The sequence below is a fragment of the Vanellus vanellus genome (assembly GCF_965231255.1).
Source record: "Vanellus vanellus genome assembly, chromosome: 20".
Lineage (NCBI taxonomy): Eukaryota > Metazoa > Chordata > Aves > Charadriiformes > Charadriidae > Vanellus > Vanellus vanellus.
Window position 1 is genome coordinate 7,378,779 of NC_138925.1, and position 24,167 is coordinate 7,402,945.

Sequence of the window (24,167 nt, forward strand, 5' to 3'; positions counted from 1 at the left end):
AAGCACAAGCTGTCAGACTCAGCTATCTGACAAAGTTTTGCAGCCTGTTGTAAAATTAGGGAACAAATTGTGCAAATTAAAATAGAGAGTAGGACAGAAACAACAAAGAAAACGTTTAACTCTTTGATGAGTGGAGTTTTAATACTTTTTTTTCTCATATCAACAGTAGCTGGAGAGAAGAACTCCCTTTTCCCCATGCCCATTTTCCCTGCCAGCTTTTGTCCTGAGGTATTTCCACTATCAGCTACTCAGGGCAAAGCATCTCTCTGTTCTGAGCTCTCCATATAATACTTTGCCCTGTGAGCATTTTGATAGCTGTCACTGCAAAACAAAGCGGGAACAAATCAGCAATAAACATTTTTTAATTTATACACTGTCCTCACACACAGACACACGAAAATGGTTAACCCTTCAGCTTCCTGCCAACTCATTCTTACCCCTTTCTCACACCGTTACTCCCAAAAATTGGTCTGTGCAAGATCTTTTTTTTATTTGAGCATTAAACTGGTCTTTTTATTAATTAAAACCTGTGGTTTAAGAAAGACAGGGAAGATTATGCTTTCAGGACTCCACTGCTATGTAGAATAACTAGGCAGCAAAACCAGGTTCGTGGGTCTAACCCTGAAGGAGAAGGAATAAAAAGGTTGCCTACAACCAATGGTACCTACGTCGCTCATTACTAAGTATTATTTTATTTCTAAAAGATAAAAGTTAAATCCATTTGGGAGATTAAGATGAAATTCTCATCTGCTCATGATGGAGCTGTGCAGAGCAGGGCTGGAGGGTATTTAAGTGAAAACCAGTGGCTAATTTAAAAGGAAGCTTCTGTCATTCTCTGAAAACAGTAGTGGTCCCTAAACAGCAGGCTGACAGGAGAGAGATTTTTCTGCACAGATCACAGTTAGAATTCTGCTTTTCTACTTACATTAACTTTGGGATATTTTCACTTTACCTACATTCCCAACAGATCTTTGTTTTACTTCCCTTCTCTTCCCTGCCCTGGGGACTTCCCAAGCCAGAAAGAGAACCTCAGTCTGTCGAACCTCTCAATTCCACAGCGATGGAGGATCAGTGGAGTGAACCTTGCTTGACCTGTACGGGTTTTAACTCAATAGGTCTACATCTATGCAGTTCCCAAATGGCTCATTAGCACCTTTTCTCACTTCCCTTGTTTGAAATGAAGACTATAATACACTGTTCATTTTTTTCTTGTGGAATGAGTACTTCTTTCTCTTTGCGGAGTATCCAGGGATAACCCCGTTGTTAGGGTGGGTAGTTCTTTGTCACTCATTTTATACCAATAATGAGCTCAAACAGTCACAAACACTACATGGTACATGGTATTGTCCAGCTCGGTGAGCTGGCAGTGCTGTACCTATGCGTTGGCGACTCCGCATCATAATACCTATGGAACAAACCTTTGAGTAAGGCAGGGCTCCAAGGAAGATCCCTCACCCTGCCTCTGTGAACTACTAGAGCTGTAATTTTGGTATTATTTAAACAAGTCTCTACAGGACAAGATCAAACACTCTAACTGCATTTCCTTCTTTCTGCAGGGAAAGGAGGATTTACCACTATTTCATAACGACAAGTGAGCACATGGCTTCTGCCCCTGAAATAGCTGTGAACCAGGTGTCACAAGCCTGCTGCCCTTCCTCCACCCTTGTCCCCCTCTTCTCCTGTGACTGTTTCCCCATTTTACATCCAGCTGTGCTCCAGACAAAGACAACATGAAGACTCAAGAAAAGACTGGCTCTGCTAATGTGTGACTGTTGTAATGAAGAGGCCTTAAAATCCTTCTCCAGGGTAAGGGAGAAAAAAAAAGACACTTCTTTTAAAGCAGCAGTTCAGGATGTAGTGCTGAACTGTGCATTTTGGAGACGTGATTTCAACTGAAAATAACACACTGGTGGTTTTGGTTTTTCAAATAAAATATTATTGTGACCACAGAACACTATGGACATTAAATAATATCTTTCATGAGACCAAAATGATACAGCAGTTGTCCTTGCTTTATGCACGTTAACAAAACTCGCCTCTTGCTCATACGCATGGCCCGCTTTGGGTAGAAGCCCTAAATTGTTTTGGGAACAGGTGATGTTTGCATTACTGAGTGACATGTTCTTGCCTGAGCACAGCTTAGACTGACAGGAGAAGGAGGAAATTTTATCTCATTTCTATCTAAAGGGAAAAGTATGAACCAGTTTCAGACTGGTCAGAAGCTCCTGTGCTCAGACAATACCGTATGAGCCATCCAGACTATGGTCCTAGACCAGCCATTCAACAACCAGCATTTTGGCCACCAACGTCCACGGCAAAACACACGCTACTTTAAACTGACGTTAAAAACAAATCACTTTTTAACATTCTTCCTGTAACAAGTTTTTAACACAAGACTATTAGAAGATTCTGACTGTTTCTGTGATTTCCCAAAGGAATCTGGAGTCAGGATCATGCAAAGAGCTCTCTGCTTCACCCACTGAGTAATTTTCATTCACTCTGAGTCAGTTACAAGTTGGAAGGGTTAAATGAACAGAAAGACACCTGCTTCTAATCCACAGTATATATATATATGACTTCTGGTCTTCTAACTGGAGGCAAATACTTTAGTGGGTGGAGCTGTGAATAAAGCCTGTGATGGCATCTCTTGGGCCCAAGTATATATGGAATACTGGGCCATTTTAAACTCAATGGGTGGCACCTATTAATTCTTAATTAAGCCTGGAAATTCTGGTCTGGCAACAAATGAAAAAGAAACAAGCTTACTTTGATGTACAGACTAGAGGCAAGAGATGAAGTTCTGTAGTTTATATGTGTACTTTGGGTGTATTTATGTATAAAAAAAGATCTTCAGAACCAACATGCTGTAGTAATACCTCCATAAAACACTACCGCTGATCCAAGCCCAGAGAAATCAGCAGAAATTATTTCAAAGGATTTTGGCTCAGATCTTGCAATGTTAAAACACTAAGTCTCAAATGGTCTACACTGCAAACTCCCAACACATCGTACAGATAATGTGTTCTACCTTTAAATGAGCAAACTGAGTAATTTTGAAATTGAATAACGGGGGCAGCCTAGCTGTGACAGTATGGAGCTCAGCATTGGGTGTCATTATTCCTCTCCAAGCTAATCATCTTCTAATACTACAGAAAGTTCTGTATACCATCAAAAAGAATCCCCCTGCCACTTTACTGTAGGTTATCCAGACCTCTTAGAAAATGCTGAGCTTCAAAGAGTTTCAAAGCAATTATCAAATTATTCCATTAAAATAATAGTCCTTGAAAGCATGCAAGTATGCAGACACACGTCTCTCCTGTAGCATTGATGCAAAAGTAGTTGTTGCTCCAAAAGATTATCAGAAAAATTGTTCTTTCTAAATGAAAAAGGGAAAAAATGAAATAGGACTCACCATCCTCGTGCCCTTCTCTATTTCTCCGTCGATGTCTGTCTCGCCGGTGGCTAATAACTGACTCTGTTCCTGTTTCATTGTCCAGGCCGTCCCGGCTGCTGGCAGCATTTGGGCTGTTAGAGAACAAATAGGAAGAATCAGTGGAGTCATCTTTTTTTCTTTTTGATAAAATCAGTTGCGGTCGTGAGCATGTTGGTTTAGAAGCCAGAAAACTATTACACAGATTAGCTGCAGTCTTGCTGCAGCACTGCAAGCTCCCCCAGACCGCTCTGCTCACCCCAAAATGACCTGAAGGATGAAAAGACAGTTCAATATCCATGCCCTGAGACACAGCGCTATTTGAACATGCAGTATCACCACGACGTTGAAGAAGCTGCCACAAGACTGTCGCATGACATCTCCATAGGAAAAAAGCCTACAGGTGCACTAAGAGGGATCATTTTAGCATGTGCCGAGATGACAACTGACTACAAGACAGTTTTAGCTGCTAACACACTTGCAAAGGAAGTTGGATTTCAGCACAGTCCCATCACCAGAGCTTTAATATCACAAATTTGCAGCACAACTGCCTAACACAAGAACAAAAATGCAACACTGGTTTTTGGAAAAACAAAACTTACTGACCCTAACACTCATCTCGGCCTCCAAAACACCCCAAGTTCCTATGCATCTCTCAAACCCTCCCACGTGACAGTTCCAAGAAATACATACAGGTATGTGTGAGCACCACCAGCAACACCAACAGATGATATGCTCTATCAGGGGCTTATCCTCAAGCCTGTGAATTGAGTTGCCTTTTCTACAATATCCAAATATATCCATGGGTTTTTTTTAAAACCAAACCCAGTGTTTCAGCTCGCTTCCTTAAGTGCTTGTTCACCCCCAAACAGGTTTGTTTTCCTGACAATAGCCCGAGCTCGATACGTGGCATGCTGACAGCCAAAGGGCAGAAGCTATAGCTCACCGTGGTCACTTTTAATATAGAGCGCTGACCTTGAAGGTTGAAGTCTTGCAAGTCATAGCAAAGCTCCGAATAATTCAATGCATGTCTGTGAAATGTACAAATAGACCTCAGGTCCTTTCCTCATGTTCTCAACTGTTTGAAAGCTACACAGATACGCCAGCACAATATTAATCTAGTAAATCCAAGTGAAGGACCATTATGAACGAGTCAGCTTTGGGCAAAAAGCAGAAAGATTGATGACTATGTCAGCGGCCAGATTTCTTCCACTCTGCTTTTGTGAGAGCACTACCGAGAGTCACTTTCTCACTACTGCAATTAGCCAGAAGAAAGGTTTCAAAGAGGCAGCAGAGAATTTGTCCCTACGGTTTAGGGCCACTTTCTGGGATGAATTTAAACAAACAGCAATGACGGCTCCCTACTCTTGAACTTCCAAGAATTGAGGAAGGGCCACGTCTCAGTTCACATAAACCAGACTGGCTTTCACTTCTAATTCCGATAGACAAGTTGGCAAACCAAGAGCAGTGGCTGTAATACTGAACACTGAATATGTAAGACCGCTTATTTGCGGTCATCTATTTAAAGATCTCTGCTGAGGAAAAAAAAAAAATCAGTCATATTAAAGAAGAGTTGGCTGGAGGAAAGGGGGAGATGGAGATGCTCTTTTTCCCCCTGCTGAACAGAATTAGAACTATTTAATTTTCTCTTCAGACTCAACCTGTTTCATGTATCTCTGCTATTCTTACGTTTAATAAGCTACCTTGAAGTGCCCACGTGGAAGGAAATGAGAAAAGCCTCTTGGAGTGCTGGCAAAGGCCTTAGCTCGTTTTAATGGACTGACTTGTGGAAACAGATCTAAAGCTCCTGAAAGTATAATAGTGCATGATCTGATGTGGGCTAATGCTCCACTGTGAAAGATTTCCCTTAGGAAGTTACCGGTCATACTCTGCCTCTCTGTCCCACGAATACCACCTATTTAGAAAGGAATCCCAATTCACATCTGCCCTTTGCACCTGTTTTTTATGCCTGACATGTCCTACTTATGCAGACAGAGTGCCTAATGACCATCATTACACTTACACCAAAGCATCAGAGTCATTAATGTGTTTCTCCTAGAATTCCATGAGGCCGGAATACACTGCCAGGCACATTTTACACAGGGAAGAAAACTACCAACGATCTAATCAATGAGTCCCATGGGCTTCTGTGAAAGCTGGACCCAGAACTGGCACATGTGTGAGCACATCTGTACAGTGCTACATTTAAGAGAGCTGCTGAAAAGCCTTCTGCACACCCACACACTTTCTTTGCATTAGAGAAATGCACTGACATGCCCAGCACACAAATTAGGAAACCAAGGTTGTTATTCAAGAAGACTGCACATTTTAAGCCCTAATGAAGCTACCAAAATGCAAGTATGTATTTGAGTGTCTTCACAAGTCCGTCTGCATTTCTTCTTTCAGTCCAGTACAACCGAAAAAAGAGGGTGACAGTTTCCTAAGGTCACCCTGTGAGGCTCTCAGCCATCTCAGCACCACCATCTAGTGACTACTGCTGATACTTCGCACTACCAAATTGCTTCCTAGGCTAAACCCGCCTACAAAAGGTGGTTTACGCCCCTACAAAGGGTGCAAAAGGAACCTCACAGCTGCCTCGTTTCCTCTCTCGTTGCTAAGCCAACTAAATTCAGTTCAATTTTCCGTGCACATACCCAGGAGCAGTGTAAGGGAGGTAGCTCAGAGGTCACTATTCCCAACTCGCTCCACCTCCACCACTAAACCAGGAACAGTCTCACCCATTCAGGTGGACGTGGATTTGGCAACCACTAAACAGGAGAGGAGCATGAAATACAAGATGAACTTCAGAACCCTCACCGGGGAGGGAAAAAGTAAATTTTCTTTGGATTTCATCAATTATGAAGCAAAATATCAATGCTGTCAGGCAGCTAGTTGAGATTACCACTTCAGCTCTGATAAGGATCTCATTCCCTTGGAGGGTATTGCCTGCTGACCTGTCTGCTCCATCTATTTCTTGTATTCTTTGTTGTCCAGCAACATTTCTGTTTGCACAATTATACAGCACCTAACTCAGTTAAGGCTTCTTATATATAAGGCCCCAATCAACACTGAAGAAGGAAGACAGGAGATAACAGGTCTCTGGTAGTTTGAATGGCATCAAAAAAATCTCAGGGATTTAGGAATCAAGAAGCTATGTCACACTTACAGAAGGGGAGGTGATACGCGAGTATACAGCAATACTGGAGTTACAGCTGTGAAAGTTACAGAGTGGCACTACTGACCTCTTACAGGGAAATACTCTTCAAGGAGACAGTATGGAGAAATGGCACTGGACACACTATTGCAGAATCACAATACTAAAATCCCAAGAAACAATAATTCTCAAAGATTGCTGGAAAACTGTAAGTCATCAGAGGAGAACTACAGTCATGACCCAAGTTCTGGAAGCCACGCTTTACAATGAAAGACCTGAGCAGCTCAATTTATTTAGTTTATCCAGGAGAAACAAATAATTTCAAAATACAGTGGATTCTTTATCACTTGGAATCTTTAAACCTAAACTGGGTGTGCTTTAAAATTAAATTCTAATAGGGAAACAGAATTAAGGGCTTCATGCAGAATAACCGAGTGAGATTCTGTGTTATGGAAATAAACTTAGGTCATCCTTAGGCTCTCTTCTGGATTGAAAAAATAAAACACAACAGCAAAAAACACTGCAAAATGTTAAGACACCCAATTGTGAAGAGAAGGACCAAAAAAGGCATTAAGGGACAACAAGTTTTAGTCCAGAAGACCTCCCCACAAGTCAGAGTCTCTATTGTAGTTTAAAAGAAGAAAGAAAAAAGGGGTGGGGGACCAAGAAAGAAGGAAGGTGGTTTATCTACGAAAGAGAACACAAGCCAGAAAGCACGACCTCCCGCGTTGCTACTCCTGACTCAGTATGACCTATGTATGTTACTTCACCCCTTTGAGGATTCCCGCATTTGCTTTGTAATATGAAGGTACCATCACTTGCAGCACGGCGCTGACTGACGGCACGACGACACAGAGAACATTTTTAGAACACTATGGAAGACAGCAGGTGCATCAGCAAAGCACAGCTTCAATTTCATCGGTCTGAGTACATACAGTTATTAGCAGTGAGTGGTTCCACAAACACAGACTTGTGCTTATAATACTGTAATTATCTTTTAAAATAAAGTTTGATCTTGCAGCTATTACATGTAGGTATAGCTCCGGAAGACAAAGAACTAGTTATATTTGCAGGCCACGTGACTGCACTCCTACAGGCCTCTCCCAGCCAACATAAAGCAGTTCATGAACGCACGAGGGCAGTAAATCCCTTGCAAGACACACAGTGTCAGGCAGGGTTAGTATTTCCCAAGATTTCTCGTCCCCTCTAGAAGGCATTTATCTGCAAAAGACTCATACACAACACTCAGGACTCTTCCAGGCAACAGATCTCCCAGAAAGCAACGGAAACACATGCCACCAGGCAAATCAAGACCACATTTACTTCTCTAAACGTATACTAAGATCACAGCTAGAACCAGGTCCTGCTTTAAATCCTCCTTGCGTAAATTCAGAGGGCCTCCCTCAAAATGAAGCCATCCCGAGGATACACACTGGCTCTGCACACGTATCAGGGCATAACAAGGCTACCATTGAATCAGATGACTCCCAGTCTGGCTATTCCCAGTTCAAGCTGCTCGCTTCTTTGCGCACATGGAGGAGACATCATTCCTTATGTAAATTTTTCCTCTTGATAGCAGTGTCCTGCTGGCTCTGTATACTACATAATTATACATAACACAGTAATAAAAGGTTATCATCCATGCACTACGAAAAGCATTTTGGGCTACCTCTCTACTTAACTCTTCCAAAGTGGGTTTCAAAATGAGATATATAGGATATATATTTCATTCTAACGATGACAGGGTTTTTTTCTTCCAATCCCCCTTTTAATTCCTCAGTTCTAATAAGCGTATTATTTTTCTAACAATAACAATAAATAGCTTGTTTGCAGCAGCAGGGAGAAATGTGGGGAAGAAACAGACAGGAAATGCATTTTTTGTTTTAAAATAAAAAAAAAAAAAAGATGACTTGCTCTTACTGGAATGATGGAGGCCGGGAGTCTCCAATGCCGCCTGTTCTCTCAATGGGTGGCGGAAGGTCTGTGTGGCTCTCGGTGCACTGGGAGCCTGTGTCAGAGTGGGAGCTTTCAGCCAGGACCAGCTGTCAACAGAAAGAAGAGAATTACATACACTTGTACAGATTTTTCCACTCCGAAACAAGGTGTTCAGCCTCTGCTTTGCTAAATATTCTGAGAGATCTAAGGGAAACTAGAGGAAAGGAAGTGCTCAGTGTGTAGTTGCATGGATTCGTGCCAAACTTTCATAAAATCAGGTTACATTCAATCTCAACATGAGAACATTATCAACTAGGAGATGCACGAAATTCCTCCAAGCACCACAAAATTTTTCTCATCTCAGAACAAACAAGCACACCAGGCAGGGAGCGCACTCTTCCTTGGGACTTGGCATTATAGCATCCTCGGAGTTGCCTAAGGATGCAAGTTGTCAGCATTCCTTGCAAAATACACGCGCACTTGTAAGACTGCACTCTCATTCTGGTTTTGCCATGACAAAAATAAAAAGCAAAAGATGAAACGTTACAGTATGACAGCCCGAACGTGGTATAACTTCTTATGCCCCTGGAAATTCACAATCTGGTCTGGACCAATCACCAAATCTCAGAGTCGACACCATCTCTGCTAAGAGTCTGAATTAAAACCAAAGTCCACAGAATCTCAACAGACATAAACTTTAGAAGGAGGATCAGATTCCTGATCTTCATACTTGTGCCCATGTTGTCTCTTAATGTTCCCTTAAGGCCAAGCTGCAGATAGGAAAAGTCATTTTCTAGTTGTGCTATGAAAACCAGGATATGCAGTGTGCACTCTTCTGTAATTCATAATGACCCGGAAACTTATAAAACTACACTGTCATAACCATCACCTTCAAAACTCCTCTGACATCGACATTTGCAGTCACGGAAGCTGAAGGTGCCTGGCAGCCTGGCAACCAGGGTAGAAGGAAAGGCTGCAGGGCACCCAACACACAGCACCCACGTGGAAATAGTTAATTAAGATACACTGCACCAATCAATCTTCTCATTACAAACACCAAGCATCTATATACAGTCTGGTGCATTTGGGAATTATCATAGATTCCAGTCTCGTTACAAGGCAGGGTGTAAATTCTTCATATAACAACTAATGCCAGAGCATATTATTTCTATTTCCTATCAACATCCTCAACCATGAATAGGGATCCTTCTGGATAACGGATCACAAGGATGGTCATGGCACACAAGCAGCTTACTATACTTAATCTTACTTCCAATAAATTCAGGACAGAAAGAACATCTCCATTCAGTATGCCTACTGTGACATCTTTAATTAGCAGATAAATAGACAGGAGAAAGAATAACGAGTCTCTCTTCCTATTCCCTCCCTCCTGGTTCGTAGCTTATTATAATATACTGATTGACAGAGGAAGTAACTAACTAAAGTCTGATTCTATCCACTTATCTACCAGGTTACTATCTACTTTTCTGTGGTTCTGTGTTTTTGGTGGTTTTTTTGTTGTTGTTTTTTTTTTTTTTTTTTAAAAAGACAGAGATGTTTTGTGTTAAAGGATCCTTTTGTACACCTAGGTGAAACTTTTCCACATTTTTTTTTTTTTTTTTTTAATCTTACTAGTGCTGGAAGAAGCTCCTGGCTGAAGTGTACAACCAGTAACCAGACAGAGAGAGTGCCTTCTCTAACAATGATTCAGTAAATCTTTTATAAGAAAACCAGCATTTGTGCCTCAGTTCCCTAACCCAGAAAGACAGGATACTACTGATTTTGCATAACTGAGATAAAAATAATAAACGTGCCTAAATGCAACTTAAATCCTCTGGTAGAAGAACCATATACTGGTTAAAGCACCACTACAGAAAAACAAAACACTGTGCACTGATCCTAGATTCCTTTTAATTTATCTCTGCAAACTGGATGTGGTGATTCCCAATTAGCAGTTCCAGTTCCAACTCAATACTTTCCTTGATATATATTGAATGTTTGTGCAAGAATGGGAAAAAAAAAACAAAACAAAACAAAACAGCCCAGTCAGAAAGGGAGCTAAAAACGATTCACGTATTTCAACAGCCCACTGACCACACACAACACTTTCTGGCCACCGGCAGAAGTTAGACTTGACCTAGTGACCTAGAGGTGAAAAGGTTTATATCCTATTACCAATCCCCTGAGACATCTAACCACTTTGCCAAGTCTCTTTAAACAATATAAGGTCTTTAATTAAACCAATGCTCAAATAACGATATAGATTATTACCTTTCACTAAGAGGCAACAAGGTTTCGGCTTCCCCCTATTTTTGGCTGTGGAAGAACTAGCCCTGTATAAGAGATTCCAACTATAATTGGTTAATTTCTCAAGGACTAATTCTAACACAATCATCAGACAGATGTGAGCTGTTAAAGTAGGGGATGGAGCAGGAGAGGGAACAGGATAGAAGGGGACTGGTGTTCAGGATGCAGTATATTACTGCTAAGAGCATATACCATCAATACGAGAAGGCAAACACACACAGGCTGCCGGAAAGGAACTGCCTGAAGAAAACAGTTCTACAGCACCACATGGAGTCAGCTGCATTATTCAAACTCTCTTATCACCAAAGCAAGAGCAACAGAGGAAACACTGAAGGGAAAAATAACATGAGCTTTCCTAATAACTTGATAATGAAGGTTTCTTTCTTTCAGGTGGGGAAGTTAATGGGAGATGTTTAGAAAGCGTGTTGGCATTTGGAGATGCAAGAATGTCTCTAAGCCTGGCTCATCCCCCAAGGAATCTCTGTGCAAGTGCTTTCACTAGCAAAATCAAACCAAGGGATAAAAAGAAGAAAATAAAAAAGAAACTGGGTGTAGGCAAGATCTATACATCCCCTCACCCTTCACGTTCCAAATGGTATCAAACTGTGCAAAGAAGCACCTGGCCCCAGTTATTTGAAAGCAGGAAAACACATTCCTTCTTGAAGCTTTTCTGCTGATGGCAACACTTGTCTCAAAGATGAGCCTGACACGAAAAGAAAGACGAGCCAACAAGACAAATCCTTTCCATATTTTAGGATATTTGTTCTTTAGTATTCCTCTGCTCCTGGGGAAGAAGCCATGGCAATGCAGAACCCGTTATGGAGACAAGCCCACCATATGACTGAGGCTGGAGATCAGCTTGGAAGTGCTGCTGAGCAGAAGCAAGATCCACTGCAGCAAGGCAGCTCCTTTGGGAATACTGCCCCCGGGCTGTGATTTCCTGAAGGATAAAGCACTGGGTACCCGCTTCTTATTGACCTTCATCGGGATTAGAGTCACAAACAGCCTCAGACTACGCCATTACCATTATAAAGGGAAGAGGGCTGCAGAAATTACCCATACTAATCTTTCAGCTGCATGCAGGAAATACACCACTTAAACTTGAATCAGCTCACTACCAGATACAGCGAACTCCATGTATGTTCGAACCCCCCCAAAAAATACTTGCAATATCTCCTGTTTCCAAGTAGTTTGTTAATCCTAGACAAAGGTCTTTCAGATTTCAAGTAGTAAATCATAGCCACAGCAGCCACGATAACGCAGTGGCCAGCGCAGAACTTCTCGTGTTTACCTTCCCAGGTAAGCAGATCCATGCTGCACTGCCTGGGCCACCAGCTGCAGCCACACAATATACTGTACTGCATCCTTTGGGGTGCATTTTGCCCCTGAGGAATAATAATAAATAAAGAAATAAAACCCAAGAGTGTAACAGTTTAAATAGGTTGCCTAACAGGATCTTAGTCTCATGGTAACCACAACCTGGGAGCTCCTGCAAGAGAACCTGACTTCAGAGATTTAAGCAAGAGAGCTTGAAGCAATTACGTTCTGAAAACAAGACACAGACTGTCCATATCTATGTCTGGTTACAAGTGGAACACTCACCCTTCATCAAAGCTTTCACTCTTGACTTACAGATCTCCATGTTCGAGTGCACTAGAATATAAATGGATGGGTGCAGACCAAATTAACAAAAACACCAGAAAACAGCAATAGAAAAACATTTCCTGTGCTCAAAAAGAAAATTTGCAGCACAAGACAGCACATGCAGCAAGATTATTAAGACTGCAGTGTCAAGCTGATTTTTCCCAAACATCAAAAGGATCGGAAAGGCAGTGTAACACCTAACACAATGGAATACTGGACTCAGCTGGAGATTTGTAGCGAGTTAGCAGCCCTGCCTCTTTCCAGCCACCTCACAAAAAGCCTTCAATTCCATGAGGGTTTGACGGTGACTGCAGAAAAGGAAGAATTCGGGGGGGCGGAGGGGGCTACACTTGCTGACAGAATTCACATGTCACTGCCCTGGTTACATGTGTGGGCACACAGAATTGCTGCTCCTCACCTTGCCGTGCTAGCTAGGAATTACTCGTTTCTTCCAACGACGAGTGACACTGTAAATCATTAAGCACCCTATTAGCTTGAAGATAAATCGTGTCCTTTTGTTTGACAAGCTATGGTAGGAATAAAAAGCTCCAATATTATACCAGTTCGAACAGAGAAGATAACGCACTATTGGACTGCCACATTATAGACGTCTGTGTTTCCGCGAGAAAACCAGTATTAACCCCAGCTCCCTGGCCAGACGCCAGCCCTGATAATGATGTATCACCCATCGAGCTTCTCCTGCAGTTTTGACTGGCAGTAGCATTTTAATCCATTCCTTTACTTGCACCGTGTCGGTACTGTGTGCTGTTGGAGAGCGTGCCCATGGGCTGTAAAACAGCTGTCGGGTTCCACCCCAAAGGACTGCATTTCAATGCGAAACGCGGATGGATGCCTTCTGTGTGGTGCACATGGAGGAAGTTAATAAAGAAGTGTGGAACTAATTGCGACTGTTGATTCAGTTCATTCCACCATACTGAACGCTGTTTGTTTTTAAAACTGAGGTCCTACCGTCACACTCGCTACTAAATCTTCCCCAGGAAGTGGAGAAAGCATATCAACCCTGGCATGTTAGAAAAGAATCTCATGTTCTTCTGATATCCCCAGCGATTCCCACACAGCCACTTCCAATTCATGACAGTACAAACAACAGCGTGCTGCGCAAGTGAGCTACTCTGCGCTGCGGTAACAAAACCTGCAGCCTGTTCATGCTGACAAAAAGTGCATGTTTCCTTCTGTGCTAGAGACGGTTACCCAGCATTGCTAGGCACCTGCTAAGAAACAGTTATCTTGGAACTCATTTGCAGAAATAAGCGTTCAGTTCACTGTCCGTGTCGACGCTGCTCACTTCAGCAACTAGATTTCCAATCAGAAGCCCCAGTACAGGCAGAAAAGCAAACCACACCAGTCCGTTCTGCATGTTGTAAGCAAATTCAAGTGCTGGAAGAGCAATTAGCAGGAAGATGGAGAGGCCCTCCAATGCAAGCAAAACTTAAGCTCCCGAGTCAGAGCCAAACAGTGACACGAGGCCAGTGAATGCTTACAGTGCCAGGAGAGCCTCCCTTCCTTCCCATTATTGCTACTCATCTTCAGTGAGTCACACGATCAATTGATTCACCTCTCTGTAGCTCAATTTCCCTTCTCCTCTACACCACATTTGCTTCTGCTTTTCACTTAATTATGGCAAGGACTGCCTTTTATAGCGCTCAGCGCTCAGCAGACATCTCAGACTCACACAGGCGTTTAGCCAGCTCAAGGAATCTGTTCAACATTCATGGCTCAAGATACCAGACAACAAGAACCAGCCTGGAAAGGGGAAAGAGTGACCATTGGTTACACTCTGCTCTCATACTCTCATCTGGCCAAATATTTGTTAGTTTACCAGTATGAAAACTACAATATTTAAATTCTCACTGTTACTGAGAGTCGCAGCAGCACTTGGTATTTCTCTCAGCTCAGGAAGAAGTGAGTGATTGATAACAGTAACTAAAGAAATACCCCAAAAGAGCCATTTGTATTTTTGACAGCAACTTCAGAACAGCCACATTCATCTGCAAGTTGAAAGTAATTATTTCCTATAAAGTCACAGACATCTCAAATCCCAAGTCAAAGCTTCAGAGACATGGCCCATTATCCACACGAAGGCTGCTCCCGAAGGACCAATTGCACAAAAGGACTTACTGATGAGACCCTTTATTCCACCAGGAAATCTGTCAAAGGCAACAGGACTCCACATTGCTAGCAGGCCTGCAAAAACCTATTAGGAACATGATGTTTATTTTAGTAACAACAAATTGTCTATGCTGGGTAGATTAGGCTTCCCCCTTTTTTCCTGCTGAAAACTACAGTACATTTGTTTGGGGTTTGCTCCAGCCACGGACCATAGATACTCAGAGAATACAGGATTATATAGTCTGGAAATCACAAGCTGTAACGGGCTAAAAGGAACAACCTTAAGAAAACTGGTTGTCAGGAAAAGGGTGACCTTCTTCAGTGTTCAGAGACAGAAAGATGCAGACTGGGTTTCAAAATAAAACGGTCAATTCTATCTGCATTTTTATCATCTGCCACTTTCTATCATTTTAGAGAAGATATTTTATCTTCATGAAATACGACATCTCGGATTACTCCCGAATTCTGTTGAGCATCTCAGGTGTTTGCTGCTGGCACGGTATAGCAGGCTAGCTGTGAAACAAATCCAGTTCACTGGCTGACACTTTCCAGCAAGTTCTCTTTAAACACAGGATTACCTGCCACATTCCTCAGCCCAGCTAAAAACAGGTACCTGTGTACATCAGAGCAATGCAGGGACCTGAGTAGAGTGAACCCACGCACCTGCGAAGACAGCAATTACTTCTGCCCCACGACTAAGGAAGTAAGATTTCCTTACAGGCCTTTGCTCCACCTGGTGCTGATCAGTTAGAAACAGGACGGCACCTTTTTCAGTTCAAACTTCGATTAAATCTAATTTGAGAATTCTTGTGCGTATCAGACCAGAACCACCCAACGTTACTTTAGCAGAGAGAAGACCATAAGATCATAGAGCTTTGAAGCTTCATTCTTTCAGCCCAGTCTTTCATTTTTTCTTCAAGTCCCCCATCCTTCTTGTTAACCTGTTTGCTTCTTCCCCATCTCTTTCTCACAGAGACCCTAGCACTCCCCCCCAGCTGCCCCTTAGAGGAATTTCATTCTCCTATACTGGGACTCAGATCCTTCCCTAGTAACTCTTTCAGGTACCTTAAGGCTTAGAAATGTTTTCAATGATCCCGCCTCCCTTCTTTATGAGCTCTGAACATGATGGAAGAAAATCTACATTACAATATTGTGTTAATATCCTCTTCACTTTGGGTCAGATTTCATGCACAGCTCTCTATTTTCTCCTGCGTGACAATTCAGTCTATCAGCAGATGAATAAGGGTATGTATCATCTGTGAAGAGAAGAAACAGGTCCTGAAATCACTTCATTTTATACATAAGAAATCAATAAGAATCTGCTTCTGTGGATTTTCATTCACTGCTTCAGTTGTTGCCTTTCGGCACATAACGCATTTTGCTGAAGATCATTTAACAACGCTGAAGCTCCTGTGTTGCCTTGTATGGTAGAAGACTAAACTGTTCTACACAACAATTTTAATTGCAGTTGCAAATACAGTGTCTAAAAAGCTTACGTACAAACAGGACAAGTATTATCTGTTGGCACCCAGATAATAGGGAAGGACAAAAAAAAAAAAAAAAAGAGAAAGAGCGACAGCGGCTATGACATCACTGCCAGCCAATGGGAAATGGAGCACATTCCCACAGCCGCTCAGGGAATTGTTCCCAGATGTTGCAAAGCCTTCCTAAAAAACACAGATAACAGCCAACCGACTTTGTGCGAACTGCTGGCAGAGGCTGCTGGGCTGGCGCCGATCTGGCAGCAACCACAAGCCAATTCTTTCCACGTTCGCAGCTTCCACTGGGAGGCTGTCCCTGTGCCGTGCAAAGAGAATAGAAAAGCATTTTCAGCTTTTGCAAAAAGCCTGAAGGTAACGTGTTCTCTTCCATGCAAGCTATTTTTCCAAATTGCCCAGTAAGAACCTGAGCCTGAAAAAAACAAGAATGTGAGAATAATATCACTCAGGTGGGCAGTCCCAAGGAACTCAAATTATCCCCTCAGAAAAACTGTAGCCTATGGTTTTTGTGTGTGTGTGTATGTGTTAGCAGAAGAGGTGCATGTAGCAGCTATTTTCTGCGGACGTGTTTGCGTAAATGCATTTACAGTAATAACTACTAGACGAAGAACTCTGCCACACAATTAATGGTGGTCTCTATACCGTTGAAAAACCTAAAGGTCAACCACTGAAAAGGGATCTAGCAAGTAGTAACCCTCTGTCCCAAATTATTTAGTCCTGAGAAAAAAAAAACAAACAAACAAAAAAAAAACCCACACAACAGAAAAACCCCACCCTGAAATCAAAAGGACAAGATCTAAGATGCGGAGGAGAAAAACAGGCAGGACGCAGGAGGGACGGGGAGGAGGTTTAAATAGTTAATTAGGAGCAGTGATTCTAATTCAATACTAATCTAGCTGTACACGGAGTTCCCAGGGCAGCAACAGTAAGCAACAACTGAAGACTTGCAGATCCTCCCTTGAACATTTTCCCCTATGGAAATCAGTCCTGCATATGACACCAAGATCAAAGTTTCTACCTATGACAAATAGAAGGATTCAAATGTTATTAAAAAAGATGAAAATCTCAAATTTCTAAATGTCAGTCATCTTGTAGACTTCAAAGTAGCCACTGCATCAGCAAGAGAGGAGGTGCGGGGGAAGAGACAGCTGAGCTGTATCCTGTGCACTTAATGTTCCAATTTTAAGTATGTCATCTGGACGTCAAATACACATATATACACTGCAGTAATTTACAGTGAGGACGACAATTATCACAGATGGTTTTGTGAAAAAATCCCAAGCTGTCTGCTACCAGCTGACGCGCGTTTTCTAACACAAGAGACAAAGAAAGCTCAGACCCGTCATGTTAAAAAACAGAAAAGGAAACAGACCTGCCCAAAACACGGTTTTTCCAAAAGGTAAAGACCAACTTTGCTACCTCGGAAATGTATGCGATTATCTGTTAAGTTTTAGTTAATAGGATAGTAAAGGGTTCGAAACTGTGAACAATTAACTTACAGTAAGATTTACATAAAACTCCTCCAGTAATTAGCAGCAAATAGAGGCAGATAAGCACCGCAATTTTATGGGTGTTAGTGTGGAAAAAAGTCATTTGCAATTCCTAATGCAGGTCAGGCACAGATGTTTCAGCCGATTGTTCCGCAGAGTGAACAGAAGCCCCTGTCAACATCATCTGCAAAAGGTGCACTATAAGATCCCTGAGAAGAGAGCTAGAAACTGAATCCAAACTAGTGGGATACACATATAAATTTGGCAACAAGCTGATGGGTGGGACGGGAGGAAAGAGTCTAAGTCTTCTGAAGCAATGCATCTATCCATACGACCCGCAGCAATCTGCGCTCCCCCTGCCTCAGCTGCAATCCATGGGTCTGTAAGGCTTTGTGTCATTGGCCGCCGAGCAGCAGAGTCTGAAGAGCCCACCCTGGTACAGCACTCACAAAAGGCTCTACAGTCCTAATTCTCCAAAACAATTAATTTAAGCCACACATGTCCATTTTGCTTTTAGATCTTTGCAACAGCACCATTCCCACTCCTAGAGACTCGGCTACTGGCTCAGCCTGAACTGATTCTTGTGTGAAGTTCCCGGGCTGGCACTGAGAAAAAAAAAAAAAAACCACAAACTATTGCACTACTTATCATCGAACTAATGTTATTTCACCTAAAGAAAAAAGGCAAATGGAACTCAATCTCCTCCTAAAGAAAAGACATAAGAAATGAAAGAGGGATTGTGTTGTGACTTGGGAAAACCAAATTTGTCTTTATATTGTCTATTAAAGGTAGATGAGAAACTGCCATAGTCTTATTATTAAAGAGAATGATGCAATTGTCAGAAAAGCTACAGACAAAGAAGAACTGGACGCTGCACTCCCGACGTGTCCTCACTAGTGCTGACTGGAGGGGAAGGATCACCTCTGTCAAACTGCTGGCAATGCCCTCCTGACGCCGCCCAGGATGCCGCTGGCCGCCTTTGCTGCCAAGGCCCATTGCTGGCTCACAGTCAACTTGCCGCCCACCAGGACCCCCATTAAAGGTTCACAAAAATAAAAGGTTACGTTACTTAAAAAGCTACCTTGAACTTAGACTTGCCCATACGCTCATTTTTAAAAACTGGCAAGAAGGAAAATTTTAAGATAATCAGACTTTCAGGTATCTGCTGCCACTTGCAGAAAACTTTCTACATGACCTTAAAGGGAAAGAAAAAAACCACATAAAAAACTTGTGTGTCTCAGTTCCCACCCATAATGTGGAAAAAGTAAATAGTTGCGACATACAAAGAAAATAGAAGATTGAGGTCTCTGGATCAGCATCCGTGTCTCCCACTATGCACAAGTACAGCGCACGGCACAAGGAGAAAGAAAGGAGCGCAGACATTGATCGCGGTTGCAGCCTTCAAGCAACACTGTAATATGAAAAATAGGAATGGGTGGGAAGATTTGAAACAAGGTACAAATCCTTGGAGCAAGGATTCTGCTTTCTTCTACATTTGGAACGCAGCCAGCAACCTATACTGGAGCAAGAATCACAGTAAGCTGAATTCATTCTTAAAATGTATGTCAGAAATTGTAACATTTCTCTGAAATTAAAAGAGTAACAGTCACAGAATTAAAACATAACATTTAACTCGTGTGTGTGTGTGTGTATATATGCTTCTTCTCATCTTACTGTTCTTTATATTCTCCTGTTTTTCAGCTGGAAAACAGAAAAGGCATATATTTCCATATTATTTAAGAAGCTGGGAAAAGAATTCAGCTCTCAACTTGAGATCAAATGCACCTGGGTTTTTGGATGGGAGAGGGAAGGAGGAAGAGGTTAACGAATTGAGGTGTAAGGGGGAATGAAACAATCCACATCCTTATTCATGTGGAATACTTTGAGGTTGGGGGTTTGTTTCTGTTTAAACTCCAAGAAGGCTGGCCTTTGTTGGAACAACCTGAGTCATATTTTGCTGCACATAAGAGCCTGAATAGTCTATACAAGTTCAGAATGAATCACTGGTGTACTGAATCACCAATGCAAAAGACACATTCTTTACCACACCGCATAGATAAAAACAAACACTACCATGCTCCTGAATGCACTGGGAAGAAGAGACCCAGTTCAGGGATGCAGAAGGCAATCCGAATATCAGCCTGTTGTTTGAATTAATATTTATTAGTTTGGCAGTATGGAAGAAAGGGAAGAAACAGGGAGGGAATGACACTGAGGAGCAAATACAGCACAAGTGTTACATACTGAGATGTAGGAAAGGGGCTCTCAGGATTAATTTGCTCTCCTGATAAGAGCTACTATTCATTTCTACCCCTTTGCTTTTAAAACAGATGCTGCTCTCATGCTATGGCAACATAAATGACATCTTCATAGCCTTTTTTTATCTGAAGCTTTCGGGATGCTCTCTTCAGCTTGTTAATTACACATGAAATCCCTTTTTGTACAATCTATTCCCATACTGTCAGAACACCATGCTATAGCTCACAGTAATCCTTGGACTGAAGACAAAAACAGCACCACCACTATTCATAGCTCACTCGTATCCTGAAAGTAGCACATTCGGCAGCACTGAGCCCTCCAGCCATCTCCAGACCTCAAAGAAAAATGACCTCATCCCACACCAGCGGCCCCTTAGCACGTATGTTCAGCCATGACTTGCAGAAGTTACCACCATCATACGTCCAGTTCCCACACAAGAATGGACATAAGCCAACAACCTCATTAAGAAGGAATATTGCACTGTGTCCCACTGCACTCTAGGTGGACCATCAGGTCTCAAAGACCAAGGTTGGTTGGTTGTTTAAACACTAATGTTATTCTCTAATGCCAGTGATTTTGTTCTAGAGAGCGAATATTTCTTTTGACAACCAATTTAGTCCACACCACAGAGCACAACACGTGGGGATCTTCCCTTCTTTGTGCAGGCTCGTAGACAGATCCCTGTCGTGTTCATTCCTTTCCCTTGAGCGCTGCCCAGCAGCGCAGGTGTATAACTTTGCTTTGAAACACTCATCGATTTTCAAACCAAGGTATCTAGCTGCCTAACACCCACTGCTGGGTGGAAATACATGGCTAAGTTCTAGGAACAGCTTTGAAAGTCACACTGGTTATTAGTCAGCTATTGCTGCTGAGTCAAAAGGTTGGAGCACAAAGGCCAAACACCAGGTATGAAGGTCCTACATAAAAATGTAGCTTTTTCCATCTGAATGCATTTCCCAGAGACAAAACTTAAGGGAGTACAGACTTAAGGGAGAACATTCTCCCAATTTTTAAAACCTCTATTTAATACAAAATCTAGTAAGCGCTTAATATTCTGTACACATTTGGGTGTGTAAGAGGACTAAAGTTAAGTTTGTGCATGAGAAAGCCGTGTGCTTTACTTGCCTAATGCCAAGGACCTGCTGGGACTACACAGTGGACAGTCTGAGTGCCTTAAAATTGCAAGCAATCAATAGAGCAGAAAGAAGTGATAATATTGCATGATACAGCTGAGCTCAATTCATCTGCCAGCCCCTGCGCTCACATGAGCAATGTTTTCAGCTGCTTAGAATCCAGCAGGGGCTCTATGGGATGAACCAGAGGCACTATTACTTAAGAACAATCTCCCAGTCAAACTGATGCTTACAAAATACATTGCACTTTCCTTAAACAATAATAGAATGTGCAAATGCACTCTACTGCAGGCAACAGCATGCAATCAATACTGTATTTGATTTTATAGTGAAAGCACATGTAATCCTGCCTACAAGAAGCCATGCTTAGAAACTTTAAGCTACCCAGCACGATCATATGCAAGGCCAGACAGCTTTCCTTATCATGTATAACTTCAGTGACTGGGATGCTGAAATATTTTAGAAGTACTGGTTGTAAACACGTGAGCAAAAATTCTGACTCCTAAAATCAGCATAGGACTGGAGAAACAGATGGAGACATGGCAGATCGTTCCAGTTGAGAATCCCAAGTAGCCCCAGTTGCCCTAACTGTGCAGTTGGAAAAAACTCTTGTAAACATACTTAACTACTACTACTTTCTTGCTTACCTTCATCCTACTGGAAACAGGAAGACTGCAAACATATACCCAATGCTGAAAGGCCGGCCAATGTCTCTAGTTACTTCAGCAGAGTTCTCATATCATAGCACTATGATTTCCAACCCTACTCACATCACTTGTTGAAGCCAAACTGTTAACAACGATTCACTTCATACGTGGGTCAAACTTGAGTTTTGGGAAAAACAGACAGTTCTTCTCACCCTCTGTTGTGTTTCCAATACCTAAGATTGTAAGGTCAGCTTCAAAGAAGATACTAAAATCACAGACTATGTCCCAAATGCTTTTTTGGTGTTAAAGTCTAAAAACCTAGTGCCCTCTTTGCTGCCTAAAGGTGCACAACCACTGTAATCCACTTTGACAGCTGTAAACCTCCTGTCTACATATATGTTCATGAAGTGGCCAAACACCAAATTTATCCGTGTGTTTATCTGTGCCCCAAAGATAATGTGACGGTGGGAATTACTGTATTTCACACAGTAATCCTAAGGAGCAACAGACTTTTGTTGCGTCTCCATTAAGCAGACCATAATGTGGGTAAAGAACTAGGCGTGTGGAGAAGCGACCAGCTATTACAGTAAAAGAACAGATTGTGCGCTGCTGCTCAGCGCTCAGCTCAGCATGAAGTGCAGGTCACCTGTTCATTAAACGGGAAGCAACCCAAAGGGCTGTGTAACACTTAGGAGATAGTAACTAATAACTATAGTTAGGTGACAAACAAATATCATGGCGTATTGGAGAAATTAACACATTAAAAACAGACAAGAGAGAGAATGAGGGGGGTGTGATCTGCTGAGCAGCACAGTAACTGGGATGAACAGCTGGATCACTGACTTCCTCTATAACTGGACAAACTCCTTACAGTCCAAATTCCTCTGTCCCGCTTATTTTTCCAAGGCTATAAATTTTTGTGTCTTTGTATTGAATGTGAGCACAATGTTTAGCTCAGATATCTAAACCTCATTTAAACCTTCCAGGCACTACCACAATACTCACACATTGAAATGAAATTAAAACAACATAACCAAAATCTCCTACAATATCATGTTCAGCTGTTTTGAAGAAGCTGTTTTGGCTATTTAGTGACAGTATTAAAACCCAATGATTTGGCAGAACTCTGACTACTGTTTAACACAGACGAAAGCGTGCTTCCGCTCTCCTACCGACAGCAAGCTGGCTGTTACATTTAGCATTAAGTTGTGGGACAATTTTATTTTTTTTTAACAAGGATTACAGCTTGGCTCTTACTGGTTTCAAGAAAAGGTAAGCAACTAAATGTTTTTAAAGTCTAGCCTTATTTTGTGAGGTTTTACAGCATTATTTCAGAGCCCTCCATCAGATTTAGTAATACTTAGGAGATGAGGAAGAGAGGAAACAGTAGGAAAGAAAAGACAACACAACGTGTTACTAATATTGAAGGTTTCTTGCTTAAGCCATCTTTTCAGCCCTGCACACCTTTGTAGGCTTTTATTTTTACGATAGATTACTTAACAATGGGATGTTACAGATATAACGAAAAACAAAGTCTTTGCTTCCATGCAATTTGAGATTCAAGACACTCATAAAAATCAGGATCCATGGACCAACTACCCTGCTACTGTGCCCACCGTATCGAACCACATATGCATGCAGACACATGAGCCAACATACCCAGGACACCACTCTTCCATTGAAGCACGGTAGCTTTGCATTGTCGTCTGAGATCTCCTCCTTTACCACCCTGGAAAAAAAACAAACACAAACAATAGGAAGAAAATCAAAGGTTTGAAATCACATCAGGTCAGAAGATACAGTGGTTTTCTTTAACGGTCCAGGAAAAATACTAATTTTTAATAAAATGTTGGCATCAGAAAGTCTTCTATGTTTAAAGAATATGTGACTATTAAAACAAAGGAAGCAAATAAAAATAAAGGGTAGAAAGGTATCTTTCCAGACCACCATCCCACATTGGTAGACACAAAAGTAACTACAAGCATTTTTCCCACTTTGGAATCTTCCTTCTCACCACAATTTCTAAAGATCTGATGGTGATTAAAAACCCACTCTGCTGTGCAGTCTCTGCATCAGAGATCACAAGTTAGGGCCACTCTGTTGGCAAAGAAAGGACTATTACCTGAATTTCCTAGACGGGATTTGGAGCCAAAACACAGCACCTCCCCCCCCCCCACCCCGGGCACTGAAGGAGCTGTGGTCAAGCTTCGTATTGAGCCCTCATCCCCTGTACATCAGAGAAGCATCTCAACCTTCTTCATTAACTCAAGCTCTCTTCCCACTCTTGCCAGCCACACACCTCTCTCGCTCCCTGTACCTCCCTCCTTTCACTCCAGGATAGTTTCAGAATGGGCAGCAAGGCTGAGGCCTGGCCCCAATCAGGGGAAGAGCCGACGTGGTCAAACTCAGAGGTCCCACTGTGGTGGGACTTCCCTCCTTGAGCCCTTTCCTTTTTCAACAGATGCAATGCCAATACAGCCTTCAGCTAGGAGCCATTCTGAAGGCCTCTTGATAAAAAGCTTAATCCAGAACTCCAACC

General features: G+C 42.1%; 1 protein-coding gene across 2 annotated transcripts in view; it reads right to left on the reverse strand.

Annotated features, from left to right (window-relative positions):
* The window catches only part of DVL1 (dishevelled segment polarity protein 1), a 96,148-nt gene that overhangs the window by 34,223 nt on the left and 37,758 nt on the right, over positions 1-24,167 (reverse strand). For both annotated transcript variants that reach the window (XM_082493551.1, XM_082493550.1), the window contains exons 2-4: positions 23,288-23,357; positions 8,505-8,626; positions 3,413-3,525 (exon numbers count right to left, since the gene is read on the reverse strand). In XM_082493551.1, coding sequence (XP_082349677.1) covers positions 3,413-3,525; positions 8,505-8,626; positions 23,288-23,357 — 305 coding nt within the window. The remainder of the gene's footprint in view (positions 1-3,412; positions 3,526-8,504; positions 8,627-23,287; positions 23,358-24,167) is intronic.